Source organism: Spermophilus citellus (assembly GCF_964194105.1).
Source record: "Spermophilus citellus genome assembly, chromosome: 7".
Classification (NCBI taxonomy): domain Eukaryota; kingdom Metazoa; phylum Chordata; class Mammalia; order Rodentia; family Sciuridae; genus Spermophilus; species Spermophilus citellus.
In genome coordinates this window covers 35,651,378-35,676,637 of record NC_138188.1, presented here as the reverse complement: position 1 = coordinate 35,676,637, position 25,260 = coordinate 35,651,378, and the positions used below count along the sequence as shown (strand labels likewise).

The 25,260-nt window shown below is 34.8% G+C and overlaps 1 protein-coding gene across 5 annotated transcripts in view; it reads right to left on the bottom strand.

Annotated features, from left to right (window-relative positions):
- The window catches only part of ARMC8 (armadillo repeat containing 8), a 102,487-nt gene that overhangs the window by 57,965 nt on the left and 19,262 nt on the right, over window positions 1-25,260 (bottom strand). For 3 of the 5 annotated variants that reach the window (XR_014022927.1, XM_081301012.1, XM_081301011.1), the window contains exons 2-6: window positions 20,837-20,913; window positions 9,256-9,327; window positions 6,421-6,563; window positions 6,220-6,317; window positions 3,065-3,157 (exon numbers count right to left, since the gene is read on the bottom strand). Coding sequence is in view for 4 of the 5 variants with exons in the window: in XM_081301011.1 (XP_081157137.1) it covers window positions 3,065-3,157; window positions 6,220-6,317; window positions 6,421-6,563; window positions 9,256-9,327; window positions 20,837-20,913 (483 nt within the window). In the remaining variant the exon portion in view is untranslated. Of the gene's footprint in view, window positions 1-3,064; window positions 3,158-6,219; window positions 6,318-6,420; window positions 6,564-9,255; window positions 9,328-14,508; window positions 14,554-20,836; window positions 20,914-25,260 lie in introns of all 5 variants that reach the window. The other 2 variants (XM_081301013.1, XM_081301014.1) reach the window with 2 other exon arrangements.

Genomic DNA, 25,260 nt, shown 5'->3' with positions numbered 1-25,260 from the left:
TAGAAATCTGAGCAAATCTGTTGCTAAGGAAGTAGCAACAATTTATAAGTTACAATTCTATCAAATATTTCTAGCCTTTTTTGATCCTTAATAAATCATGGAAAAAATTCCAAAGATACAATTATTATATAATGAGTTTATATACATAAAAGCTTTCATAGTCTCCCTTTTTCTGTCTCCCCTCCAACTGTACCAATTGATACAATACCAGTCTGTGAAAATTAGTAATGTCTTATCCCATTTACTTGTATCTAACTAGGCCCCTTTGAAAGTATTTATTACAAATTTTGTTATTTTGCATCTAGGTACTAAAAAAAATAACATGAAAATAAGAGGTTTGTAAAATTAATGATAATACATAGACCATCAAATAAGTTGTTTTCAAAGATACATTGTTAGTGTATTAGGGAGAAAGTTAATATTGTATTTTAACAATTACTATTCTTGCTGGGTTTATAAATAGGGCAATGTTTCTTTAAGTCTAGTTATATCTCAGAATACTTAAATTTGGTAATTTAATTACAGTAGAAAATGATAACTATCAGGTTAAAAAAAGCTTACTAAAGGTGAATCTCTCTGATAACATCTTCTGTTCTATCAGTGGCATCAGGCTGGCTGTAAATTATTATCCTCAAGAGAAGTTTCTGTCTAATAAAAGGTATAGTGATTTAATGGTACTCCTTTATCTATGATTTCAGCTAAGATGGCGCTGGGAAATTTCAGATGAGCAAATCCAAAAGTTTTGAGAAATCTCTATGAGTAGTCCTGAAGGCTAACTGAGTTTTAATTTCAGGAATGGCATTATTCAAACTTCTTATAATTTAACAAAATAATATGTAGTTATTTTTCCAGGTCCAAATTTCAGTACCCTTCTGGAATCACTGTAGTTATGACTAATAGATACCATGCTCTCTTGAGTAGGAACAGATGCTGAAAGGTTGGTAATAAGGCTCTGAGTTCTAGAATATCATCCTCTACTCACCTGCCATGGAAGGCAAGACTTCATTTTATTGTTGGAAAATTCTATATCTTGTTGGTTTGAATTCATTTTTAGCAAATGAATTGTAACAAAACTTCATTTTCTTAGAGTATTCCTTTGTCCACCTCAAATGGTGAAGGAGCCAGGCATGGGAGTGCACATACCTGTAATCCTAGCGACTCAGGAGGTAGGAGAATTGCAAGTTTGAGACCAACCTCAGCAACTTAGTGAGGCCTAAGGACTTAAGGAGATCCTATATCAAAATAAAACATAAAAAAAGGGCTGGGGAGGCTGGGGTTGTGGCTCAGTGGTAGAGAGCTTGCCTCGTACATGAGCGACCTGGGTTCAATCCCCAGCACCACATTAAAAAATAAATAAGTAAACAAAATAAAGATATTTTTTAAAAAGGCTGGGGGACAGGGCTGGGGATGTGACTCAGTGGTTTCAATTCCTGGTACAAAAAAACCAAAAAGAGGCACCGTTTGATATCCCTGGTTCTATGAGCTAACCTACACATTGTCAAAGGAATCAAGAAGCAAAACCTCAAAAATTTTTGACAAAAATCTTAACTTCAAAGTACCTTAAACAGAAGTAAAGAGACTGTGATAATCAGCTAGGGTTTGGGAAGAAGTTTAAATGATTAGATTTTAATGTAGGTATTTTTTCTGGGACCAAATGATCTAATTTTCATTTATTTGGGGGAGATGTTCTAAAACAGCAAAGACTTGTGATCTTTCCACTTTGCAATGTAGGTGTTCATTTCTCTTAGCCCTTCTTACCTCACTTGGTATCTATATTACAAATGATAGGAAGGCAGGTAATGCTATCCTGAAACACAGAATCCTCCCTCAGAAGATAACCAATTATTTGGTGAGAATTAGAAACTGCTTAAAATTAAGAAAACTCTCAAATCATTACCCATGGCTACCAAAATGAGTACACTCAAAATATAATCTATGAAGGAAAATAAGTAGCACTTCATAGTACCCAGCTATTTAGGTTTGGAAGCTACACAGAGAAATTGGAGCTTCTGGAGATGAGACATATGGAGGATCCTATAGGGTGATGTATCTGAAGAGGGTATGGAAGCTCTGAGCTCTTTATCTCATATCCCACCCTGTTCATTTCTTATCTGGCAAGAATAGCAAGGCTGGTAATTCAGATATGCCAAAGAGAAGCCATAAAGTGTTTTTCTCTTTTTTTAAGTGAAAAGGTAAAAATTCTCCACTTAACACGGAAAGACAACGATCATATGCTAAGGTTGCTAAAATCTATGATGAGGAAACTAATGCTCAGCGATGTCAAATAACATACTCACTGTCCCTCAGTCATCACAAATCAGAACTGGAATTTAAAACTGGGTGTTAATGGCTACAATGTACAAGCTCTTCTAATTATACGAAATTATCTCTGTTATACTTATTTACCTCAGGATACTTGCATAAATACCTACCTGAATATGACTATAAAAAGGGATGGGGGAGAGAGCACACTTAACCATGAGCAGACAAGAATCATTCTTATTTCTTATAAGAGATCACTAAAAACTGTTTCTAACAACATGAGAAACTGAGGTTGAAAGGAAACAGAGATGATCTCATGCTGCTGGTAGTAATACCAGTTACAACCTCCAGACAGGACCTTATGGGCAAAATTACAATTTGTACATATTCTTTGATGCAATTCCATTTCTTATAAAATGTCTTCTACCCAAAATACTTGTTGGAACATTGCTTTGTGCTTAAGACTGGAAACAAACTAAATGCTTAAAAACAGATGACTAATTAAATTCAATTACTGTATATTTACATAGTAAAATGCTATGCAGCCTTTTTTTTTTTTTTTTTTTTTTTTTTAAGGAACAGAGAAATTCCTCATGTACTGATATGGAACAGCCTTCAAGATATGTTAAGTGAAAAACGCAAGATGTAAAGCAGTATACACTACATGCTGCCTTTTGTGTTAAAAAAAAAAAAAAAAGGATAAAATATACACATAAAATCCTGAGAGGACATACAAATAAGGCACATCTTTTAAGGGCATGTAAGATTTGACATTACAGAAAGTATTTTTTCTGGTCCTTACTTTACAGCAGTGTGAGAAGATCTGACAGATATACTCCTGGGTGTAGCGGGACCTGCTCAGCAGTGCCATGAGGTGTGGTATCACTGTGGCATCCTGGAGTGGATGGGAATGAGAGCACAGCAACAAGGAACTTAGGCACTGTATACACATTTGACAAAGTACTTACATGAGCAGGTACATAGTTTAAGCCTCTTATCCTAATGGCAATAATTCATGTTTCTTTTGAAGGAACAGAGCAAAACAAAAACAACATGGCCATCAAAACAGCTGAGGTCAAGGACAAGGAAAGGGACTTCAATACCCATCCTTGAAAACTATATACATATGAGGACAGGAACCTTTTAACAGCTCTCTCACAAACATCCTATATCCTAATAATAAAATAATATATTACAATAAGACTAATCATTTCTGGAATCAAAATGTGAGGTGATTAATGAGATATAGAGTATAAAGAAGTATTTTGAAAGAATTATAAAATAAAATTTGACCATTTTGATCTGAGATATATGGTAAGCATCAGTAACAACTATAATCTCGCATAATGACTGTAGTTGGCTATTTGCAATCTGTACAAGACAATTTATATGATTAGCAATTTTTCAACCATAAAACCCACTGCCTATCACCTTCACTAACACTTACATGGTGACATAGGAAAAAAGAAAAATCAAACAACCCGCTGCAGGTTCTTCAAGTAACTATTTTTAATACAAAAGGAATTACAAACTGAAAGAGAATTTGGCCTTAAACACAGATGGACTTAGCTCAAGTCTCCTAGTCAATGTTGTCACAAGTCCTCAAGCTATGCTTCTCAAGTACAAATGTGCCTGCAAATTCCCAGAGATTGTTCTTCACGTTCAGATTCTGATTTGGACTGGGATCTAAGAGTTTGCATTTTAACTAGCTCCCCAAAGAGGCTGATCAACAGACCACATTTTGAAGACCCTCACACAAAGGGCATCGAAGAAAAAAATGCCAAGACACATAAAAGCTAAGAAAAATAGCAGGCTGTTCATTCCCTAAGATGGAATATTTTCCCCTGCTTGTTAGTATAATCTCTGTGTTGTCAACAGCAATTTAAAAACAAAACACAAAACCTGAAAACCTCAGAGAAAGTTAGGTACTAAATGCAGAGAAAGAAAAGGAAGAGAGAAAATGGAGTTTCAAACAGAGCAAGGGGAAACAATAGTTCCACTGGCAGGACAGAGGGAAGCAGGAACATCCATAAACAGGATTTCAAACTAGAAATCCTGCCCTCTTCTGACTAGACAGTCCTATTTAGTACTTGAGCTGCTACAGCAGCTGGGTCTACCTACACTCAAGTACTGCTCTCTGTTGCTTCCCCTCATCTGACACTTTTTACAGATTCCCCACTGACTCTGAAGTATAAAATCTTTTGAGGCATAAAACTGAAATGTTTCATAATTTCCATGATCTCACTGTCTAAATTTAACCTACCTGTATCTTAACTGTTGTCATGTAAAAAAGTTAAGTTGACCTAGACGAGAATTTTCCAAACTGCACCATGATCCATTAGTGGGACATAAATCAGTTTAGAGAGTGAGGAAGGAGTCAAAACAGCTGGCTAGGATTAATTTCTCCCCCTCTTTCCCCAGGGCTGGGGTGGGTGAGAAATTTCTAGGGTAGAGAAGACAGGTCATTGGCTTAATCTCTTTGTAAACATGACAATATGACACCCAGAAAAACACTGTGACACTTACTACAAAGAGCAGTCCAAAAAGCAGCAGCATTTGAATTACCTGGAAACTTGTAGGCAAGGCAAACCCTGAGGCCCTATCCATCTTATTATTCAGAAACTCTGGAGGTGGGGTCCAGAATCTATTTAACAAATCCTCTAGGTAATCTGGAACTCGCTCATGTTTGAGAACTACTGTAGTAAACAATCTAGACTTATGAGGCATAAGTCTCTCAAGAAGGTCACATAAACCCTAAGGTATAAAACTGAGACGTTTCATAACTTATACACTTCTTACTTTGTGAAGTGACCCACAAAGCTCACTTAGAGACCTTATGTATCATCGAGCCAGAAGAGTATGTATCTGTCTGATGTAGGATGGAGTATGAAGCCCTGTACCATCTCTTTCCATGCTTGTTTTCCCTGTGCCTCCTGTTTATTTATATTCTTGAAATACTTATAAATCTTGAATATGGATAAGATTTCTGATTTCTGTGTATCTGATCAAACAAATGATTCTTTGTGAACTCTGAGAACCACAAATGGCATTACTTGTTTTTAATGAGAAACAACAAAAGAGAAACCAGAGGACATCAAATTTGTGGAACTGTGTTGTGATAGTTGTCTCAGAATTCCACACATACATACACACACACAAAGTTATACATGTGTATACTGAGGCAGTGAAAAATATGTTTTTACTATAGATTGTAGATAGTGCTTCAACAACACTGGCCTAGGTAATTTTCATTAAGAAAGTCCCACCAACAGATTAAAAAGAACCCTTGATAAGTCCCTGAGGCTTCTGAAAAACCATTGACTGACTCTAAACATCTTTGGATTCTCTTATGGGTATGCTCTGATTCTGGTCTGTCAGCTAAGCCTCCTGCAAACTGGTTCTGGTCTCTCTCTCCAGCTGAGACTAACAGCAATGCCCTCTCCACATCAGACTGTTCTGCCCAACATACTGCAATTGCTTCACAGAGATCCTTCCCAGAATGGCTCCTTCCTCTCCAATTCTCTAAATTATCTATTATTCAAGACCCAGGACAAATTGTAGCTACTCTACAAAACCTACTTTCCTGAACTAGAACATACAGTGAGAAGAACTCCCTATCACTCATTTAGCATAAAATATATTCCCTTAATATGCAAAGAGATAAAAATTGATCTTTTTTATTTTTAACAGTTTGCAAATTCCTCTAGGATCTGAGGCTATCTTCTTATTTGTCTGTTTTGTGGTGCTGGGGATTGAACCTAAAGCCTTGCTTATTATAGGCAAATGCTCTACCATTGTTCATTTTTAAACAAAGCCTAGAACATTTAATATTTGAAAATAATCAGGAACTCAAATACTTCTTGAGACTTTTTGTATATCACAGCTATGAGTCTGAAGTGATAAGCAAATAGCCTTTAGTGAAATATAACCAATGACCCCAAAACATCCCAAACTCACTGTATACAGTAGCTCCTCTGGAGTGACAGGACTGGTGAAGATGGTACGTAGGCATCGGAGACAAGCTTCAATGAACTTCAGGTCTGGGGACAGTAGTCCTATTAACAGAAACTACATGTAAGATTCATCTTCTCAACCAGTACTTAAAACACTGCAAACTCATTCTAATCTTTTCTTGTGTGAAATGTCCTCCCTGCATACCTTGTAGTAAGGCAGGGATAATATGGCAGTCCAGCAGAGACTTGACATTGTTTTCAGTACCCATAGCAAGACTTCCCAATACCACTGCACATTCCGTTTTCAGCTCTGTGCTTGACGTTTCTTGCTGAAGCAAATACAACAATCTAAAAAGAAGGCACTTGATAAACAAAGAGACTAAAAGAACAAAAGTAAATTAAAATATTGTGACAAAGGAATGTGATACATTCTACATACTAAAATTAGAGTTGATTAGGCTTATTTGAATTTCTCTAGGTAATATTTATTTATATTATCTGCTACTTCAACAAAGAAACATCTAAAAAAAAATCTAGAAGAGATTTTCTTCATTTTGAACAACAGGACTATCATAGGATCTCAGAGTTTATCAAACTGTAAATCTGAGAGTTGTGTACAAGTGGTATCTGCAGAACAAGTGTGATAGTCCATGTTATCTGCTATTCCCTGGTTGGTCTTTTCAAAACATGCTGGATCACAAACTCAAACCAGAAATCCAGAGCTATAGTGTTGAGATGGCACAGGTCTAACATACAGGGAATAATCTTTGTGCAGTTTTTCAAACAAGGAAAGCTTTCTTCTCTTCAATTCTCCCATGTGGGGATTGAGGAAATCCTCCAAATTCCACTCTAGCCCAGCTCGCCAAACAGGTAATCCCCAAACGCTAATGGTCTACCACTTAGGATCTTCTCTTTTACATTCTAATTTCATGCTCCCTAAAGCACTATTTAGATATACTGCACACAAATCCTACGAATGGCTACTGGTCAGTGAGGTCAAACACATTAAAACCATTAATCCTGTATTAAAAAATAAAAATATTTTTCAAAATGTGTAACAATTTTTGAGAAAAAAAAAAACCTTGGTTCTAAGTAGCAAAAGCATAAAGAAAGTTATATAAATGTCACTGCCTGCCTAAAAGAAAAGGTCGTCAGAAAAATCTAACTTCCTATGATAACTCAAGAAACAACAAATTCTCAAAATCAGATTTTTTTTAAAAAAAAAGCAGGATTAAAAATCATGCAGAGACAATTCTACATAGATAGAATCATCTGATTCTTGACAAAGCTGCCAAAAACATGTTACAGAAAAGACAGCCTTTTAAATAAATGGTGCTGGGAAAACTGGATATTCTTATGTAGAAGAATGAAACTGGATCTCTATCTTTCACCCTGTACAAAAGTCAACTCAGGGATCAAACACTTAGGAATTAGACTCTGGTCTGAAACTGCTAGAAGAAAACAGGGTCAACAGTATGATATAATGGCACAGGCACCAACTTCCTCAATAAGATACTAAAGCTCAAGAAATAACACCAAGAATAAGTGTGTGGCATCAAGTTAAAAAGCTTCTGCAGAGCAAAAGAAACAATTAAGAAGAGAGAACCTATAGAATGAGAGAAAATCTTTGCCAGCTACTCTTCCAACAGATAATTAATATCCAATATATAAAGAACTAAAAAAAAACTCCAAAAGGAAAAAAAATCCAATAACTCAATCAATAAATCGGCAAATGAATAAATGGACATTTCTCAAAAGAAGAAATATAAATGGCTAACAAATGTATGAAAAAAAATGTTCAACCTCTTTAGCAATCAGGAAAATGCATATCAAAACTTCACTGAGATTTTATCTCACTCCAGTTAGAATAAAAATAATAATAAATGCTGGCAAGGATAAGAAGAAAATGGTACACTTATATGTTATTGATGGGACTGTAAATCAATATAATCAAAAGACCAGGAATGGAACCACCATATGACCTGGCTATCTCACTCCTTGATATTTATCCAAAAGTACTAAAATCAGTATACTATAGGGATACATGCATACCAATGTTTATAGCAGCACAATTCACAATAACCAAGTTATGAAAACAGCCTAGGTGTTCATCAATAAGACTAATGGATAAAGAAAATGTAGTATGTACACACAATGGAATTTTACTCAGTCATGAGAATGAAATTATGTCATATACTGGTAAATGGATGGATAGAACTGTGGAACACCATGCTAAGTAGAATAAGCCAGATCAGAATGTCAAGGGTTGAATGTTTTCTCTCATATGTGGAAGATGGGGGGAATTCCATAAAAAAAAAAAAAAAAAAGGAATCTCAAGAAAATAAAAGGGAGACCAACAATGTAGAGGAAGAGGCTAGAGAAGAAGGGAGAAGAGGGTGTGGAGAAGTACTGAGGAACAAAATCTACTAAATAATGCTATGCCATATATGAATATACCACAATGAATTCCATTTATATATACTATAATAATGTGCTAATTGAAACAACAATAATAGAAGGAGATTAGCAGAGTGGGGCAAGCTGGAATAAGGCTGGAGAGGAAGGAAAGGGAAGGTACTGGGGAATGAGATTGATCAAATTAATGTTATGTGCATGTATATTATATATAATATACCAACAAAAAAATTAATTTAAAAAAACCAAGCAGAGTTTTTTCCCCCTCTCTTTAATTCAAAAATGTCTTGAAAATTCTAATAAATTATCCACTCACACAAAAACTTTGAGGACTCTAAGGAGATGGAAAAGAAATTATCAGGCAGGTATACAGTCCTATGGATCCATCCAACAATTTCTTACACTGCAGGGTTAATGATCTTTCTGAATTTCCAAAGAGTATTAATATATTAACTTCTTATTCCATTCTCTGGAGATGGTTCTTAGAGATGGTTTACATATGTCAAGGCATTCATTTTTTAAAAAAAGACAATACAGAAAAAAGGGGTCTTGTCCCTAAGAGTAAGAAATACATTAAGAATGTATTTAGCATGAATGGCAGAAAGGGCACAGACAGCCAACATACCTTGGAACAGCTCCTAAAACAATGAGGTTGGCTTTCTGCTTGTTGTTTCCAATTACAGCATTTTTCATGTCTCTGAATTCAGGGGAAGAGAAAAAGGTATGAAGTATGTTGAGATATCACAGAGAAATATAAACATCAAAGATTAATTCATTCCACTTTATCATGCAACAAGTTGGGCTGGCAAGTACAGAAATCAGTGACAAAGTCAAAGCATTGACCCTTTTTCACCTGGACTACTAAAGAAAAGGGACTGAGAGATGCTAAGTGACCATGGGAACTATAAAATAGAAGAGTAGAGTGGAAAGTGGGAGATATCCTGCATACTGGCTAAGACCTCCAATACAAGCAGAGTTGGGTTCTTCTAAAAAAGGCTCCAGTCCTTTGCCCATAAAGGAATACAGGACAACTTCAGCATATATGGCTTGGGGCACCATTTTATTGGTTTTCTAGTGGCCATTTTAGAATTTCCAATTCATCAATTTATCATAATCTTAAAGTGCACTTGTTTTAAGAGCCTTGCAAGTGTACTTCCATTTCCTGTTCTTTCCGCTACTAGTGTAACACACTTTACTTTTAAATTGGACAGAAACAACATAGTACATTGTTACTATTTTGCTTAACCAGCCAACTGTCTTGTAAGATTAAAATATTTTAAGAACCATTGTAATATTTCTTAAACATATTCACCAGTATTTTTTGGTTTAGATACAAAGAACTCTTTATTTCCTTCCCCACAAGTAAAACTCTACTTCATAATAAGAGGACTTCTATCAATTAGCTCACAAATTGATGATTGGTTCCAAAGGACATGTTGAGAAAAAATGTACAGCTCAAAACAAACCCAGAACTACTAATGTTTTAAAAATACTTCCCTGATTGGACAGCACTGCTATCTTAATATACAGCAGGAGTTCTCAAAGTGGGCAGGGAGGCATTATCGCCCCCAACCAGTTTTTAGAAGTGTATAAGAAAGGCAGGAAATGGTTTTAGAAACAGATAAAAAGCATCTTTGCGTAGTTTAAAAGAAAACTGAATTTTTCAGTATTGTGCTTCTCCTGACAAAAAAAAGAAAGATGTGCTTTTTATCACTATGGAAAAATCAGATCACCAGTTCAGTGGCATTTGTATCAGTCAATACCACATATCCATAATCAGTTTACATTGTGGTTCTTGCATCCATATTACCTCCTACTGCAGTTAGACCAAAGCATTTACATATCGCAACATTATAAATTATATCTTTCTTTTCTCTTTTTATATTGTAAGCAGATGAGGCATTATATTATTTTGGAATTATGTATGTAAGCAGGTTATATATCTGTGAACTTAATTTCAAGAGAGAACAAGAGGCATTATAAAATATTTCTAATAAGGGATTAGGGTTGTGGCTTAGCGGTAGAGCGCTTGCCTCGCACATGCGAGACTCTCGGTTTGATCCTCAGCACCACATGAAAATAAATAAGTGAAATAAAGGTATCATGTCCAACTACAGCTAAAAAATAAATATTTTAAAAAATATTTCTAATACAGGGAAGTTAGGTATGCAAATATTAAGATCATTGGTAGCATTGAAGTTTTTAGCTCAACCATTTCTTTTACATCCCAATAAGTTCCTAAACACTGATTCAACATCTCTTTTTACTTTTCCTCTTCTGGCTAGTAGAGCTCTATAATACGTAGAAATTTTCTGACAACCTTAAAAGTTACAATCTCAAGAAGTTGTACTGTTAGCAAAACATAAATCTTGTGGAAAACCTGAGGGGAAAAGTTACTTTAAAAAAATAAATAACTGGAGCTGGGGTTGTGGCTCAACGGTAGAATGCTCACCTAGCGCGTGTGAGGCCCTGGGTTTGATACTCAGCACCACATAAAAATAAAGATACGTGTACAACTACAACTAATATATATATATATATATATATATATATATATATATATATATATATATATATATAAAATAAATACATATAGAAAATAAATACATATTTACAACACCAGATATATTCACTGGCATGTAAAACTCTGGTGATGGGCTGGGAATACAGCCCAGGGGTGGAACATCTGTCTAGCATGTGCAAGGCCCGGATTCAATCCCCAGCATGGTGGGGTTGTGGTGGTGGTGGTAACGATCCTTCTTTACATTTACCTTCTTCAATTACTATAGAAAAATACTGCTATGACAAGGGAGGTGCTGAAAGTAGATTCTCCCCACAAGTTTCTGAACAGCACTTTTACAAGCCTTGAGCCAAACACTGAAATTACTTGTTCTCAGTATCTGCTTATAGGTCTTACACAGGCTGAGATATCCCTCTCTGTAAACTATCCCTCAGGTTTCTATATGGTTTATAAGAGATATATAACAATAATTTTTTTATTTTGTTACTAAACCAAATGAAGTTTACTGAAGTTTTTACCAAGTTCTGACATATGATTATAGAATGGTAAAATATCAAAGCCTCAGTTCAGTTAGTAAATTGTAGTTTGGGAAAGGTTTCACATCCAGGCTCCTGCCTCCTTGTGGATGCCTCTGTTTCCTTCTCACAGGCTTAGTTTCAATTCATCAGCTTATAGATCTTAACTCTGCGGCTATTCATTTACTTTTGTCATTTTCCCTTCTCTACTGTGTTCAGCCTTCACTAAATGCAGCGCAATCATCTAACTATCTACTTAAGAGTCTACTTTGTGCCAGGTGCCATTCTGGGTACCCTATTACAGAACTCCCCACCTTAATATTTTCCCAGTTTCCTCTCCATTCTTCCAAAACTAAGCAGAAATGAGGTATTTGTCTCCATATTACCTATGAGACCATTTCAAACATTGGCAACTGTGCTAAAGTAAATGTTTTTATAGACAAAGCAAACAAAAACCATTCCAAAACCAATTTTCCAGTTCTCTTAATTTACAAAAAAAAAAAAAAAAAAAAGACATGAAGAGGCAGCCAGTGGTCAAAGACTAAATGCAAGCTGAAGAGAACACTTATTAATAAAAATGAAGTAATGTCTAAGGAAAAAAGAATTTTTTGGCTCTGGTAAGAAAATATATCTATGCTAATTGGCGGCGGGGGGGGGGGGGGAATTTTCATGCCCAGCAAATAAATTCTATTCAGTTATTATTATAAAGGGATGCTAGTAGGTCACTTCTATGAAAGGGATAAAACCAAAAGAGACAATAATCACCATATTTCCCCCTCTTTGGCAGATCTAATTACAATGTAGTGTCTCTCTCTCTCTCTCTCACTCACTCAACATTTCTTATCCCCTTCTTCATATGGTCCCTTGGCTAATTTCATTCATCCTTCCAGTCTGAACTTAGGTGTCAATGTCACTTCCTCTAGGAAGCATGACCTGAGACCTCAAGGTCTGGGCTAGGTGTCCCTCCATCAAAATAAACTTATCACTTGTTAGAATAGAAATCTATTCATCTTTAGCAGCATTAAAGTAAATCTGGCCTGGAAATATCAGAGAAGTTACTATCAAGGGATCATTAATTATAGTGATTTGAGAAAATGTACTACATAGAAATATGTACTTTTTTTCTTTTTGCCACACTGTGGGGATTGAACTCAGGGCCTCACCAATGACAATGAACTACATCCCCAGCCCAGAAATACATACTTTTTTAAAAATGCAAACGCAGTTAACATCCAAGATGGGAATACAACAAAACTATGTAAAATCTATATATTACTTAAAGCTTCTAAAATATGCCATAACCACTACATTATTTCACCTTCATTACATCTTGTATAATATTAACCCCATTTTACAAATGAGGAAGTTATAACTCATGTTTGGAGATTTTTTTCAGAACTCCATATTAAATGACAGAGTCAATAATCTCAACCAATGTCTTTTAAGCCAAATGAGTTTTGCCTTACCTCCAGCACATTAGGCATTTATAACAGATGGAAAATAAAAATGAATTTGATAAATTCAGTTCCTTTTTCACTTTTTACATTGTTATACAAAATAAAAGTATCTCTAAGTTTTACTCAGACATCCTTTTCCCAGAGATCAATGGAATATAACCTTCTGCCTATCAACTTTAAATGTGGGACAGTGATGCCCTACTTATATTCTACTGAAACTCAACTATTAGTTTTTGAGCACAGTACTATAGTGGGCTATTTGAAGGACCCAAAACCATCACACAAGGAGATGCCTGTTCTGAAGAGTTTAAGATCTCTTTAGAAAGATAAAAATAACACTAACAATGTAAGGCAGTGTTATGCTATAAACTCAGTGTTTATATGGACAGGAAAATTTGATGGTTAACATATCATTGAGGCTATGGTAGGAACTAAGACAATCCTTAAAATCCTTATCAGGACTAGGATAAGTGGATGGGGAGGGCGAAATGAAAAGCCTTCACAGATGATCATATTAGAAAGGAATATAGCTTGTTTCTGGGGTGAGACAAGAACTGAAAAGAAGGTTAATTTCAGGGTAGCATGAAACAAAGCTAGAAAAGTAACAGGGAGAAAGGACAAACTAAAGGGAGATGGATTAAGGAGCAATTATGGTTTTGAACACAGAAGTGGCATGAAGGAAGCAGTGCCTAAGTAAGATAAGCTGAATGTGGAACGTATTGGCATGCTGATAAGACTAGAGTCAACGGGGACCTAAATGGCTGATGCTTCCCCTTTATGGTTCCAAGGAGGCTGTGCTTTGTTATCATCTTAGTATTCACCAAACTATATGTGGATTGCCTCTTTAGTTATTTGTCTTCTTCATTAGACCTTTAAATTCTCTAGGCCAGTGACTACATTATTCATTCTTAAACACCCCTATACTAGCACAATGCATGGCACTTAATAAATGTTAAAGGAATTAACCAAACCCCCTGGTGATCTGATTATGTGAGAATAATTAGGATAACAGCCACTGGAATCATTAAAACAAAGGACATTTTGAGGAAGAAGTTAATGAGATGATTCAATAGGTACAGGAAATTTTTTGTGGCATATCTTGAATGACTAATTCATGTCTGGACACAGAAAACATTAGGAAGCTTAAAGATAAGCATCTATCCTGACTTGAAACACACTGAATTATTTTGAGGTGAGATAAGAATATCCAGGTAGAAAGGCAAAAAAAAAAAAAAAAAAGTAAGCCTTGAGGATATCCCACTTCCAGGGGATGAAAGAAGAGAAAACAATATTAAGATGTTCTAAACATGCATTTGTCAAGTAACAATTTCAGCTAAAATCTAGACAGAATCTTAAATTTGCAAACTAATAAATGAGGCACCCACTTTCACATGTAGGTTAAACTTTGTACTTCATTTCCTTTCTTTGCTCTGAAAGAGATCAATTAGGAAAAAAAGAGTCTCAAATATTAAAACATACACAATGCCTACTGCAATTATGTCTAAATTAGAAGATCATAAAGGTAATCAATACTAAGAAAAAAATAAACACTAAACTATGCCATTAAAATAGTAGCAAAAACTAACAAAAGAATTGGAATCTCCTAGAGAAACAAAATTTCAGTCAATAAGCATCTTTTGCTCTGAAAGAAATTAGAGAAAAAAGGCTCAAATATTAAAACATACACTGTAAAACATACCACAGTTACCTCTAAATTAGAGGATCGTAAAGGCAATCAATAGTGAGAGAAAGTAAACACTAACTATGCCTAACACTAACAAAAGCTAAAGAAAAAATTTGAATATTCTTGAGAAACAAAGTTTCAGTCAATCAGGTATAAGCGCATTTACCTCTAAACAGTCAAAAATAGCATAAATTTTAACTGAAAACCTATTATCCTCTAAAAACAAAAATTATCTTTAAAAAAGTATTGAAGGTTGAAGCCCCAAGCTAAAGATCAATATTAGTTTCATTTTGAACCAGTATTACTTTTCACTTACCTGAAGCAGCTCTTATTTAGAACACAACTCTATAATTATGTTTAGTCTAATCAATATAAAGTAACCAAACATTATAGTGGATACTAAAAACTACAATCTGATAAGGTTTGACCTACTTATGAACACTCACTGTTCATAAGACATTCACCCATAAAATAGGGGGGAAAACCATATTTATAGGTAGCTAAGAATAAGGTAACAAAATAAACAACCAATAAAAATTATTTGAAGTTTGAAAATTATAAAAGTACTCATTTTCTGCCCTCACGATTATTATAAAGCTGTTTTTGGAAAACGCAGTATTAAAACACCCAGTACAATAAGCTTTCCATTACCAAGCTTGTTTGGGTATTCCAAACTAACAACTGGCCATATGTAAATTGCCAATTTAAAAAGAATTTCATAATGATGATCTATTATTCAAACTAAAGTTATTTTTACAAAAAGCTTTAAAAGGGAGCAAACTTTTTACAGAAAACTTTAGCTCAAGTTAACTTAAGTACTTATTGTATATCTACTAGATATGTAAACCAAAAAGACCTGAGAATTGACAGCAAATTTAGTTTCATACTTTTTTTTATAATGGGGATATTGAACTCAGGGGCACTCAACAACTGAGCCACATCCCCAGACCCTTTTTTTTTTTGTTTTGTTTTTATTTAGAGACAAGGTCTCACTGAGTTGCTTAGGGCCTCACTAAATTGCTGAGGATGGCTTTGAACTCGCAATCCTCTTGCCTTAGCCTCCCAAGCCACTGGGATTATAGGCGTGCATCACTGCGCCCAGCTCATTCTTACAAATTATTCTGTGATGCAAATTTTTGGAATACATGTAGTTTCAGATATAGTTCTGATATGTATAAGACCATCAAAAAATTATTGTAAATATTTAATCTTCCTTCTACTGCATTTTAATGGCTCCTTAATAACAAGTGAATGCATAAATTTTAAAATTAAATACTAGCTCAGAAAGTAGGATATTTATTGTATTTAATTCTTTATCAATATATGAATATAAATCACATTCTCCAAAAATGAAGAGTACAATTTAAAACAAGTGCATTAGTAATGCCCAAATATTTTTGTAGAATATTTAAACACAATCATTCAAAAGACACATAAAAATGTATTAAACATTATAGAAAAATGTGGCAGCAAATAGGCAATTTATATATATGAAAAAATATATATACACATAGGCATACAAATATACAGCTATTCTTGATGTTCAAAGTTAATATTACACACATACAAATACAAACAGCTTATATGTATGCAGGACTCCCAATATTATCTAACAAAGTCTGGAAATCTTGCCACCCTTTTAACCATAATTCTGACTAAATTCTGTTTCAGAATACATAGTTTTAAACAAGTAAGACTCAAGATTACTCTATTACATCTGATATTAGCACTGTCTTTGTAGACATTCATTTGTGTATGGGTGCGTGCGTACTGGAGATTGAACCCAGGGGCACTTTACAACTGAGCTACAACCCCAGTTCTTTTTTTTTTATTTTTGAGACAAGGACTCACTAAATTGCCCAGGCTGCCCTCAAACATGCAATCCTAGTACCTAAGACTCTCAAGTTGCTGGGATTATAGGCGTGTGCCACCATGCCTGGCTACTCAAAGCACTTTTTAAAATTACAGATTAAATGTATTAGGTGATAAGCTTTCTAAAGGCATTTCTTTTTCAGGATATTTAGAATTATCCTAAAACTTAACCCTTAGTTCTCAAAACCCTAATGTTTCATTTTATAGAAATTTATCTTTAGCTCATGTAAGAAAATGGAATCTGTCTATACTGAAATCAGAGTTAGATCATTTCTGGGACCAGTAAATTGAACCAGAAAATCATTATCAAAATAAACTCATTTCATCAATACAGTAAAATACTTAATAAGACACTTTAGAAATGGATTCTTGGTTTAAAAAAACACACACACACAATTTTAAACCATCTGCAACTGTCGGTATATTAAATCAGAAGAGTCTAGTTGATTCTATTCAACTTTGAAAGGACAAGTCCAGTCACATTTGCTTCTATCAGTTTTTTGCCTTTTATCATGGGGATATCAACACAGGGCCACGAAGGAATATCTGCCAATCTTTTCATTATGAATCAGTAAAGTAAGAACCAGATCAAGAGCTCTAGTTTAGATATGTTTTAAAAGACACATATACTACACAGTATTTAACTAACTTAGACTCGAGCTACAAAAGCACTTGAAAAGCTATTGTCTTCAACTATGAGATTTAACATGATTGAACAAATACCATAATAACCTCACTAAAAATTGCCCTGCAATTGTTTCTTAAAATCACATGCAGATCTCCACATGAGAGGAAGCCCAGAATCTGCAATGCAGGATAGTTCATCCAATATAGATGCATATTCTTTCATGTAGTTACAAAGGCTATATAGTTCATGACTTACACCAGGGACCTCCCTTTTCTCTCTATTCATATCTTATACCATGTCTAATAATCTATTCAGTTATGCATATGATATTTTGCTCTTGTAGAGAAAAGAACATGTGCTCACTTCAGCAGCACATATACTAAAACTGGAATGATATAGAGAAGATTAGTATGGCCCCTCTGCAAGGAAGACATGTAAATTCATGAAGTATTCCATTAAAAAATAGAGAAAAAGACCTGATTTTGTATTCAAGCCTTTGATACAGTAAGATCATTTAAATTTATTTCAAATATTATACCAAAAAAATGTTACGTTTTGATAACTCCCATTCTTCAACAACTGAAAAACAACCAGTTCTGATGCTGAATATTACTTTTCACTGATTGGGTAAAACACTCCTCGGTGATATGGGTTATCTACAAAAATGTTCCTTATGTTTACGGGTGGAGCTATGGCTCTAACTCAGTAGAGTAGATTATAAACTGATGAAAACTGATACCTTCAATTTCCTCAATTTTGTTTTTTTCTGTTAGTATGTTTTAGATGTTTTCAATCTTTATTGACAAAAATCAAATCGAATGTAGCTAGAAAATTATAAAACTGTAGTTGTTTTACAGACAAAGCTATAATTCTTGTCAAATTTTTATGTCCCTCCAATTGGATATTTTGGATTTAAATAAGATTACCTCAGCCTCTCTTTTTCTTGCCTAAAATTAGCATAGTATCTTACTTGTTTACACTCTGTGGCCATCTTTTTTACCTACCTACCTATTTTGGTCTAGTAATGGTCTCTGTGTGACTCAATAGTTGTATAAGATACATAAAAAGGGAAAAAAAAATTGGTCAACTTTCTTTTCCTAAGTATCATTTTGGTTCCCTTTCCCTCTATCAATATTGTATTAAATAAATAAAATGTTTAAAATATAATTTATTTTTCATTCTAAAATTAATTTTCAGATAATGTTGTAACTCAAGAAAGAATTAAGTCAGAAAGAATAAGTATTTCTACCTAGAAAAAAGGAAGCTTTGTAAAATCATATCAAATAAACCTCCATAAGGCCAGCTCTACTCTGACATAAGGGGAAAAAATGCTGGGTAATCTATTCTTTTCAAACTATAAACAGATGTTAGTAATATAAGTAGCAATCACATTTACCAGAATGTGTTATGGTTTGTATTCTCTTGTTTAAGTCAAGAATTCTAGTCCCACTTCCTCTTTTTTTCAAATTGTTTTATGTTTGATTCTTTAATTTGAACTTTCCTTTTAATTCTGTGCAGAGAATCATCTTATTTTTGAAGTTATTTTATCTTGGAGCTAATAACAACTAACTACTTAAGTGCCAGCTGGTGGGCATCCACAACACACCAGGCACTGAATTTTTTATTTCTGACTTAATTCTCACAAACAGCTGGCAAAACAATGCTTTACAGACGATGAAATGAAGGGTCAAAGAAATTAAGTAATTTGCCCAATCACACAGCTAGGAAGGAACCCCACCAGGAAATGTCATAACCCACTATTGTCCAACACCAAAGTCCCTGCTCTTTCCACTCCACCATCCCACATGAACAGCCTTTCTTTGTCTGTCTAGCTGGCAGCTAATTGTGTTTGAGACTTCATAATTGTTCAAGAGGCAGTAAGGCTATCAAACCACACTTTAGTTGCTTTGTTATAATTCAATCTTTCTCAATGTTCTTTTGTCTCTTATTTGATATTTTATCAACTTTTAAAAAGTTATAGTATTCTTTGGTAAATTAAAAATTTCTCAAAGTGACAAGCTACTCATCAAATACAACTCAGTATACATACTTATCGTGAAAAATCTTTGATTAATAACTAGCTTCCTCCTAAACAACTGTAGCAGCATTAGTACATCATCTTCTAATCTTAAACGAGTCTTATGTTTTCGATATTTTAACTATTGATAGTTATTTAGGACTGTCAATATATAGAGCTGTCTGGCTGCACGTGGAGAATGCTTGTCTGGTCTCAGGAGAAATGTCAAATTAAACCTATCCCCTCAACTAATTTGTGCATGTAAGTATAATCCAAACTGATTTGATTAATAGAAGGATTTAATACCACTTCTCCTGGCAATAATCAAACTAGTTTTTAAAAGAGCAGACTTAATCATCACAAAGTGTCCTAGTTAAGGGGACAAAGACAAACACTACCACAATGAGAAAACAAGAAATATATCTATTATTGTTTCTGTAAACAGCAGATGTAAAGGTAAAGTGTCAATTATCTTAGGTGGGTCCCAGGCAGTTCCAGCTCAGTTTGAACAACAATATACACTTCTTTTGCCTCCTTTTACAAATTCACATCTCCCAAACATCCCTCCATATTGCCTTTTGGGGCAGTGGGAGCTTTGAAAACAAATTCCAGTCAGAAGAAACTTCTACAAATAAGGCATCCTAGCCTTGTATGGCTGAGAAAGAGTTACACTTAAGGTTCTATTAGGCTGACACCAACAACAGGGTAAGAGAAGAAAAAAGGCATTTGTGCCCTCACTGCTACCACTAATGTACCTCATCTTTACCATTTTTTGTATCCTTCTTTCGTTGAACACAGTTCAGGTCTGTGGGTCCTGGGTGTTTCTAATCCTGTGAGGAGCCTTAGGTTAGAACTTTTTCCTTAAAACTAATGTGTTAGGAGCATACTGTGTTAAACATCAAAAGGAGAGAAAATTCACCTTTCAGTCACTTGAAATTTTACCCCATTTGTCCCATTTCATTTTTTAAAAACATAATCACCTCCAGGATACTGCTTAAAAATGCTTCTTTTCATTAAACATGATGAAATTTTGGAGGAAAAAAAAGGGCATTAAGCTTATCAAGAGTTGTTTCGATTTTCTGATGATTGTTTAGTTCGAAATTCTGATATATAAAACATCACTGGGAAACTCAGTGGCAGCTGGTGAGTTAACCAAAAAACAAAGCACAACAAAACCTACTAACCTATTCTCCCACTGCATTCTAATTACAAAAGATTAATTTTATTCTCTGGCTTCTGTGGATATTAACGTAGCAAAAGAATTCTCCAGAGGAAAATTTTTAAGTTTAAAACAATAATTCTACAAAAAAATAAAGACAATTATGTCAGTTAATAGCTATCCAACAGACAATTATTTATAGTAAAATGTTAAAAGTCATGAATGTCAAGCAGTCTTTTCAAAAAGAAGCCAAATGGAAGGAAAATTGCATTTTCATAATTATAAAATTTGGCAGATTAAAACATGAAAACAAACAAGACTTTTTGATAGACTCTTAAATACATACTACTTACATGACACCTTGTAGAACTTTCTGGGGATCAGGGTCAAATAGCCTGTCAACATAGTGGCGACTGCTAGCTGTTACTTCCTAGAAAGTAGGGGAAAAATTACGACATCTGAAGCCATGCAAATCACAAATTCATAGCATCACCCACAACATCAAATAGCTACTTATAATCTAACCTAAGGAAGATGAAGCAAGATTCCTCTAAGTATTATTTGCTTCCTTACTATGTGGGACACTTAAGCAGGTGACTTTTCTCTCAGGTATCAAAATAAATGGAAACTGCAGTGTTCAGTTCAAAATGCCAAAGATCTTTTTCTGTTTTTCTCCTAAAGAACACTCAATTTCAGTAATTCAAATTAAAACTACTCTAAGATACCATCTCACTCCAGTAAGAATGGCAGCCTTTATGAAGACAAACAACAAGTGCTGGCGAGGATGCGGAGGGAAAAGGTATACTCGTACACCGCTGGTGGGACTGAAAATTGGTGCAGCCAATACGGAAAGCAGTATGGAGATTCCTTGGAAAGCTGGGAATGGAACCACCATTTGACCCAGCTATTACCCAAAGGACCTAAAAACAGCATACTATAGGGAGGAAGCCACATCAATGTTTATAGCAGCACAATTCACAATAGCTAAACTGTGGAGCCAACCTAGATGTCCTTCAGTGGATGAATGGATTAAAAAAATGTGGCATTTAAACACAATGGAGGGGGACTGGGGATGTGGCTCAAGTGGTAGCACGCTCGCCTGGCATGCGTGCGGCCCGGGTTCGATCCTCAGCGCCACATACGAAACAAAGATGTTGTGTCCGCCAAAAACTAAAAAATAAATATTAAAAAATTCTCTCTCTCACTCTCTCTTTAAAAATAAAAATAAAAATAAATAAATAAACACAATGGAGGGCTGGGGATGTGGCTCAAGCGGTAGCGCGCTCGCCTGGCATGCGTGCGGCACGGTTCAATCCTCAGCACCACACACAAAACAAAGATGTTGTGTCCGCCGATAACTAAAAAATAAATATTAAAATAATAATAATTAAAAAATAAACACAATGGAATATTACTCAGCACTAAAAAAGAATAAGATCATGGCATTTGCAGGGAAATGGATGGCATTAGAGCAGATTATGCTAAGTGAAGTTAGCCAATCCCAAAAAACAAATGCCGAATGTCTTCTCTGATATAAGGGGGTGACTCAAAATGGGGTAGGGAGAGAGACCATGGGAGGAAGATTACCTCTAGATAGGGAATAGGGGTGGGAGGGAAAGGGAGAGAGAAGGAGAATAGCATGGATGGTGGAAAGAGACCATCATCATACAAAATACATGTATGAAGATGTGAATTTGGTGTCAACATACCTTATATACAGAGATATGATAAATTATGGTATAAAGGTGTATTAAGAATCGCAATGCAAAATAAATAAATAAATAATAAATAATGTAGATATGAAGAGAAATGCAAAAAAAAATAATGCAAAATAATAATAATAATAGCGCTCATGTATAATGGCAAAAAAAAGAACACTCAATTTCAAAAATAAGAAAATCAATGAGGGCTGGGGATGTGGCTCAAGCGGTAGTGCGCTTGCCTGGCATGCGCTGGGTGCTGGGTTCGATCCTCAGCACCACATAAAAATAAAATGAAGATATTGTATCCACCGAAAACTAAAAAATAAATATAAAAAAAATTCTCTCTCTCAAAAAAAATGACAAAAAAAAAGAAAATCAATGAAAAACTACAAATTTTGAAAATGAAACTGGCAGAAGAGTTTGGGAAATCAACATAATTTATAGAGTATACAACAACTTGGTTCATTTTAAAGTTAGAATTAGAGAGGAAATAGTAAATATATTTTGTAAATACTTTATTAATTATTCTGAGAAAAAAAATGTGACAATACCATAAATAATAAATTGAAGAAGAAAGAAGACATCCGATAGTCCTCACTAAAAATAACTGTGGGAAGGAAGTCCTGCAAACTGTCAATAAAGCAACTGGGCATTTGTGCTATGAAATCAGCTAAGTTTCTTCATTAACTGTTGGATGTCACATATGTGAGCAATAGATAGGAATAACTGTTCAGTATACAATTAAGGAGATAATATTTGGCTGTGGGCCAAGAAAAGGGTGCAGACTTCACAGTCATCAAGCAGATACAAGTGGAAGTCCCTTAAGACAGTCGCAGAGGGGCTTCAATGCAAGGAGGCAGATGTAAGCAAAAACAGTGACTACAATAATGAAGTTGACATACCTTCTTTGAAGGAAACAGTTCAGAAGTAGGGTGATCTATGGGTCCAACAGAGCAATCTATCTGAACTGGGTAAAGCTGGGTAAGCGTGGAAAGTTAAGAATATAAAGAATAAAGGACAGACACTTACCTCATTTTACTTGTATGTGGGGTTTGCTCTACTATATTATTTCTTGAATATCTATTTTGGTCAGTAATACCTTTTTATATTAATTTGCAATACTTAACATTATTTAAAATGAAGAGTAACTAGTAAAACAAATTTTAAAAAATGAATAAAATGAAGAATAAGGGAAAGAAGTTTTTGTCCCTTTGCGCTCTCTGATTCCTGCTAGAATATGCTTACACACTGCCACCACCCATTAGCAATGAATTATCATAGGAAGAAAGAAGTAACTTTTTCAGTTTACTCAGATACCCAATTCAGTAAAGAGCTCACTGCCAAGATAGGGTGCTGGTTTAAATTTTTAAGTCACCAAAAATAATTCTGGAGAACTGCACAAACTCTAGTTCCTGATAATAAAGTCATCAAAAATAGGGCTGGGGTTGTGGCTCAGTGGTAGAGCGCTTGCCAATCATGTGTAAAGCATTGGGTTCAGTTCTCAACACCACACTTAAAAAAATAAATAAATAAAGGTATTGTGTCCATCTACACATAATTTTTAAAAATTAATACACATTTTCATACTCTGAACTTGCTACCCCAATATCCTCATAGACAATCCAAACAGTTTAGTGGTTTTAGTATGAATTCCATCTATAAAGACCAAACAGCAGAAGCAAAAAAGCAGAAGTTACAAAAAGTACTGTGCCCACCAGGGTATCATTAAAGCACTTCTAATATAAACAAAATCAGAGTTAGAAAGATGCTTATTAATTATCTATTCCCCATCCCTTGGTTTACAAATAAGGTTTCCTAACACTCTTCACCCAGATATCAGACCATCAAATGGACATAAGGACAAAGGTAGTATAAAAGAGAAAAAAACATCTGTATTACAAACAGGTAGGTTCTGCCATTCTGTTTATGTTTAGTTTTTTTGTTTGTTTGGGGGATACTGGGTATTGAACACGGGGCACTTAACCACTGAACCACAGCCCTATCCCTTTTTTATTTTTGAGACAGGGTCTTGCTAAATTGCTTAGAGCCTTGCAAAGTTGCTGAGGCTGGCTTTAAACTTGCAATTCTTCTGCCTCAGCCTCTCAAACCACTGAGATTACAGGAGTGTGCCAGTGTACCTGGCAGTATATTTGCATTCTGTTTTTAATTTTTTTAGTTGTCAATGAACCCTTTATTTTGTTTACTTATACGCAGTGCTGAGAATTGAACCCAATGTCTCACACTGCCACTGAGCCCTATATTTATTCTCTTGATTTTCTTACACAGTAAGCTCATCTGAGCATTGCAATCCTTAGCCTCTTTCCTATTCAGGGACTGATCTTCAATTTTACTGTTCCCCACCTTTACTATGGCTCTATATCTCTTGTCTCCCAAAGCGGTTAAAATATCAACAAACAAAGGGAATGAAGGGAAGGGAGAGGGGATAGGAAAATAAAAGACAGTGGAATAAACCTAAAATAATTTTCCTATGTACACATATGAATACACCATAGTGAATCCCACCATCAAGTACATCCATAAGAATAGGATTCTAGTTAGAATATGATATATTCCTTGCTTATATAATTATATCAAAATGAATTCTACTATAATGTATAGCTCAAAAAGAACCAAAAAATAATAAAATAACAAAAAAGGTACAATACTTGGGTTCAAGACACATATCTTAAACAACACAAATTTCCTCCATTAATAGCAATTCTGCTTTCTCCTCTGTGTTCTGATTCATTCAATACAACAAGTACTGACTAGGTCCCTGTAGCAAGGCAGTGAGGAAAACATTAAAGATGAAAAATGTAGTAAGGCATAGTTCCTGCCCTCAAAAACTCATATCCTATTTTAATTGTGTTCCTATTAAGAATATAAAAAACAGAAGTACATTGAATGTAAAGGCAACAATGAGGAAGAGTTAAGTTAGAAGAATTGGGGAAGGCCTCTTAGATGAATTGGTTTTAGAAAATGACTAAGAGTGTACCACAATGAACAAGGAAAGAAAGAATGAGTCAGTGTTTTAATTTATAATCACAGCCACAGGACACGTGAAGCCAACACAT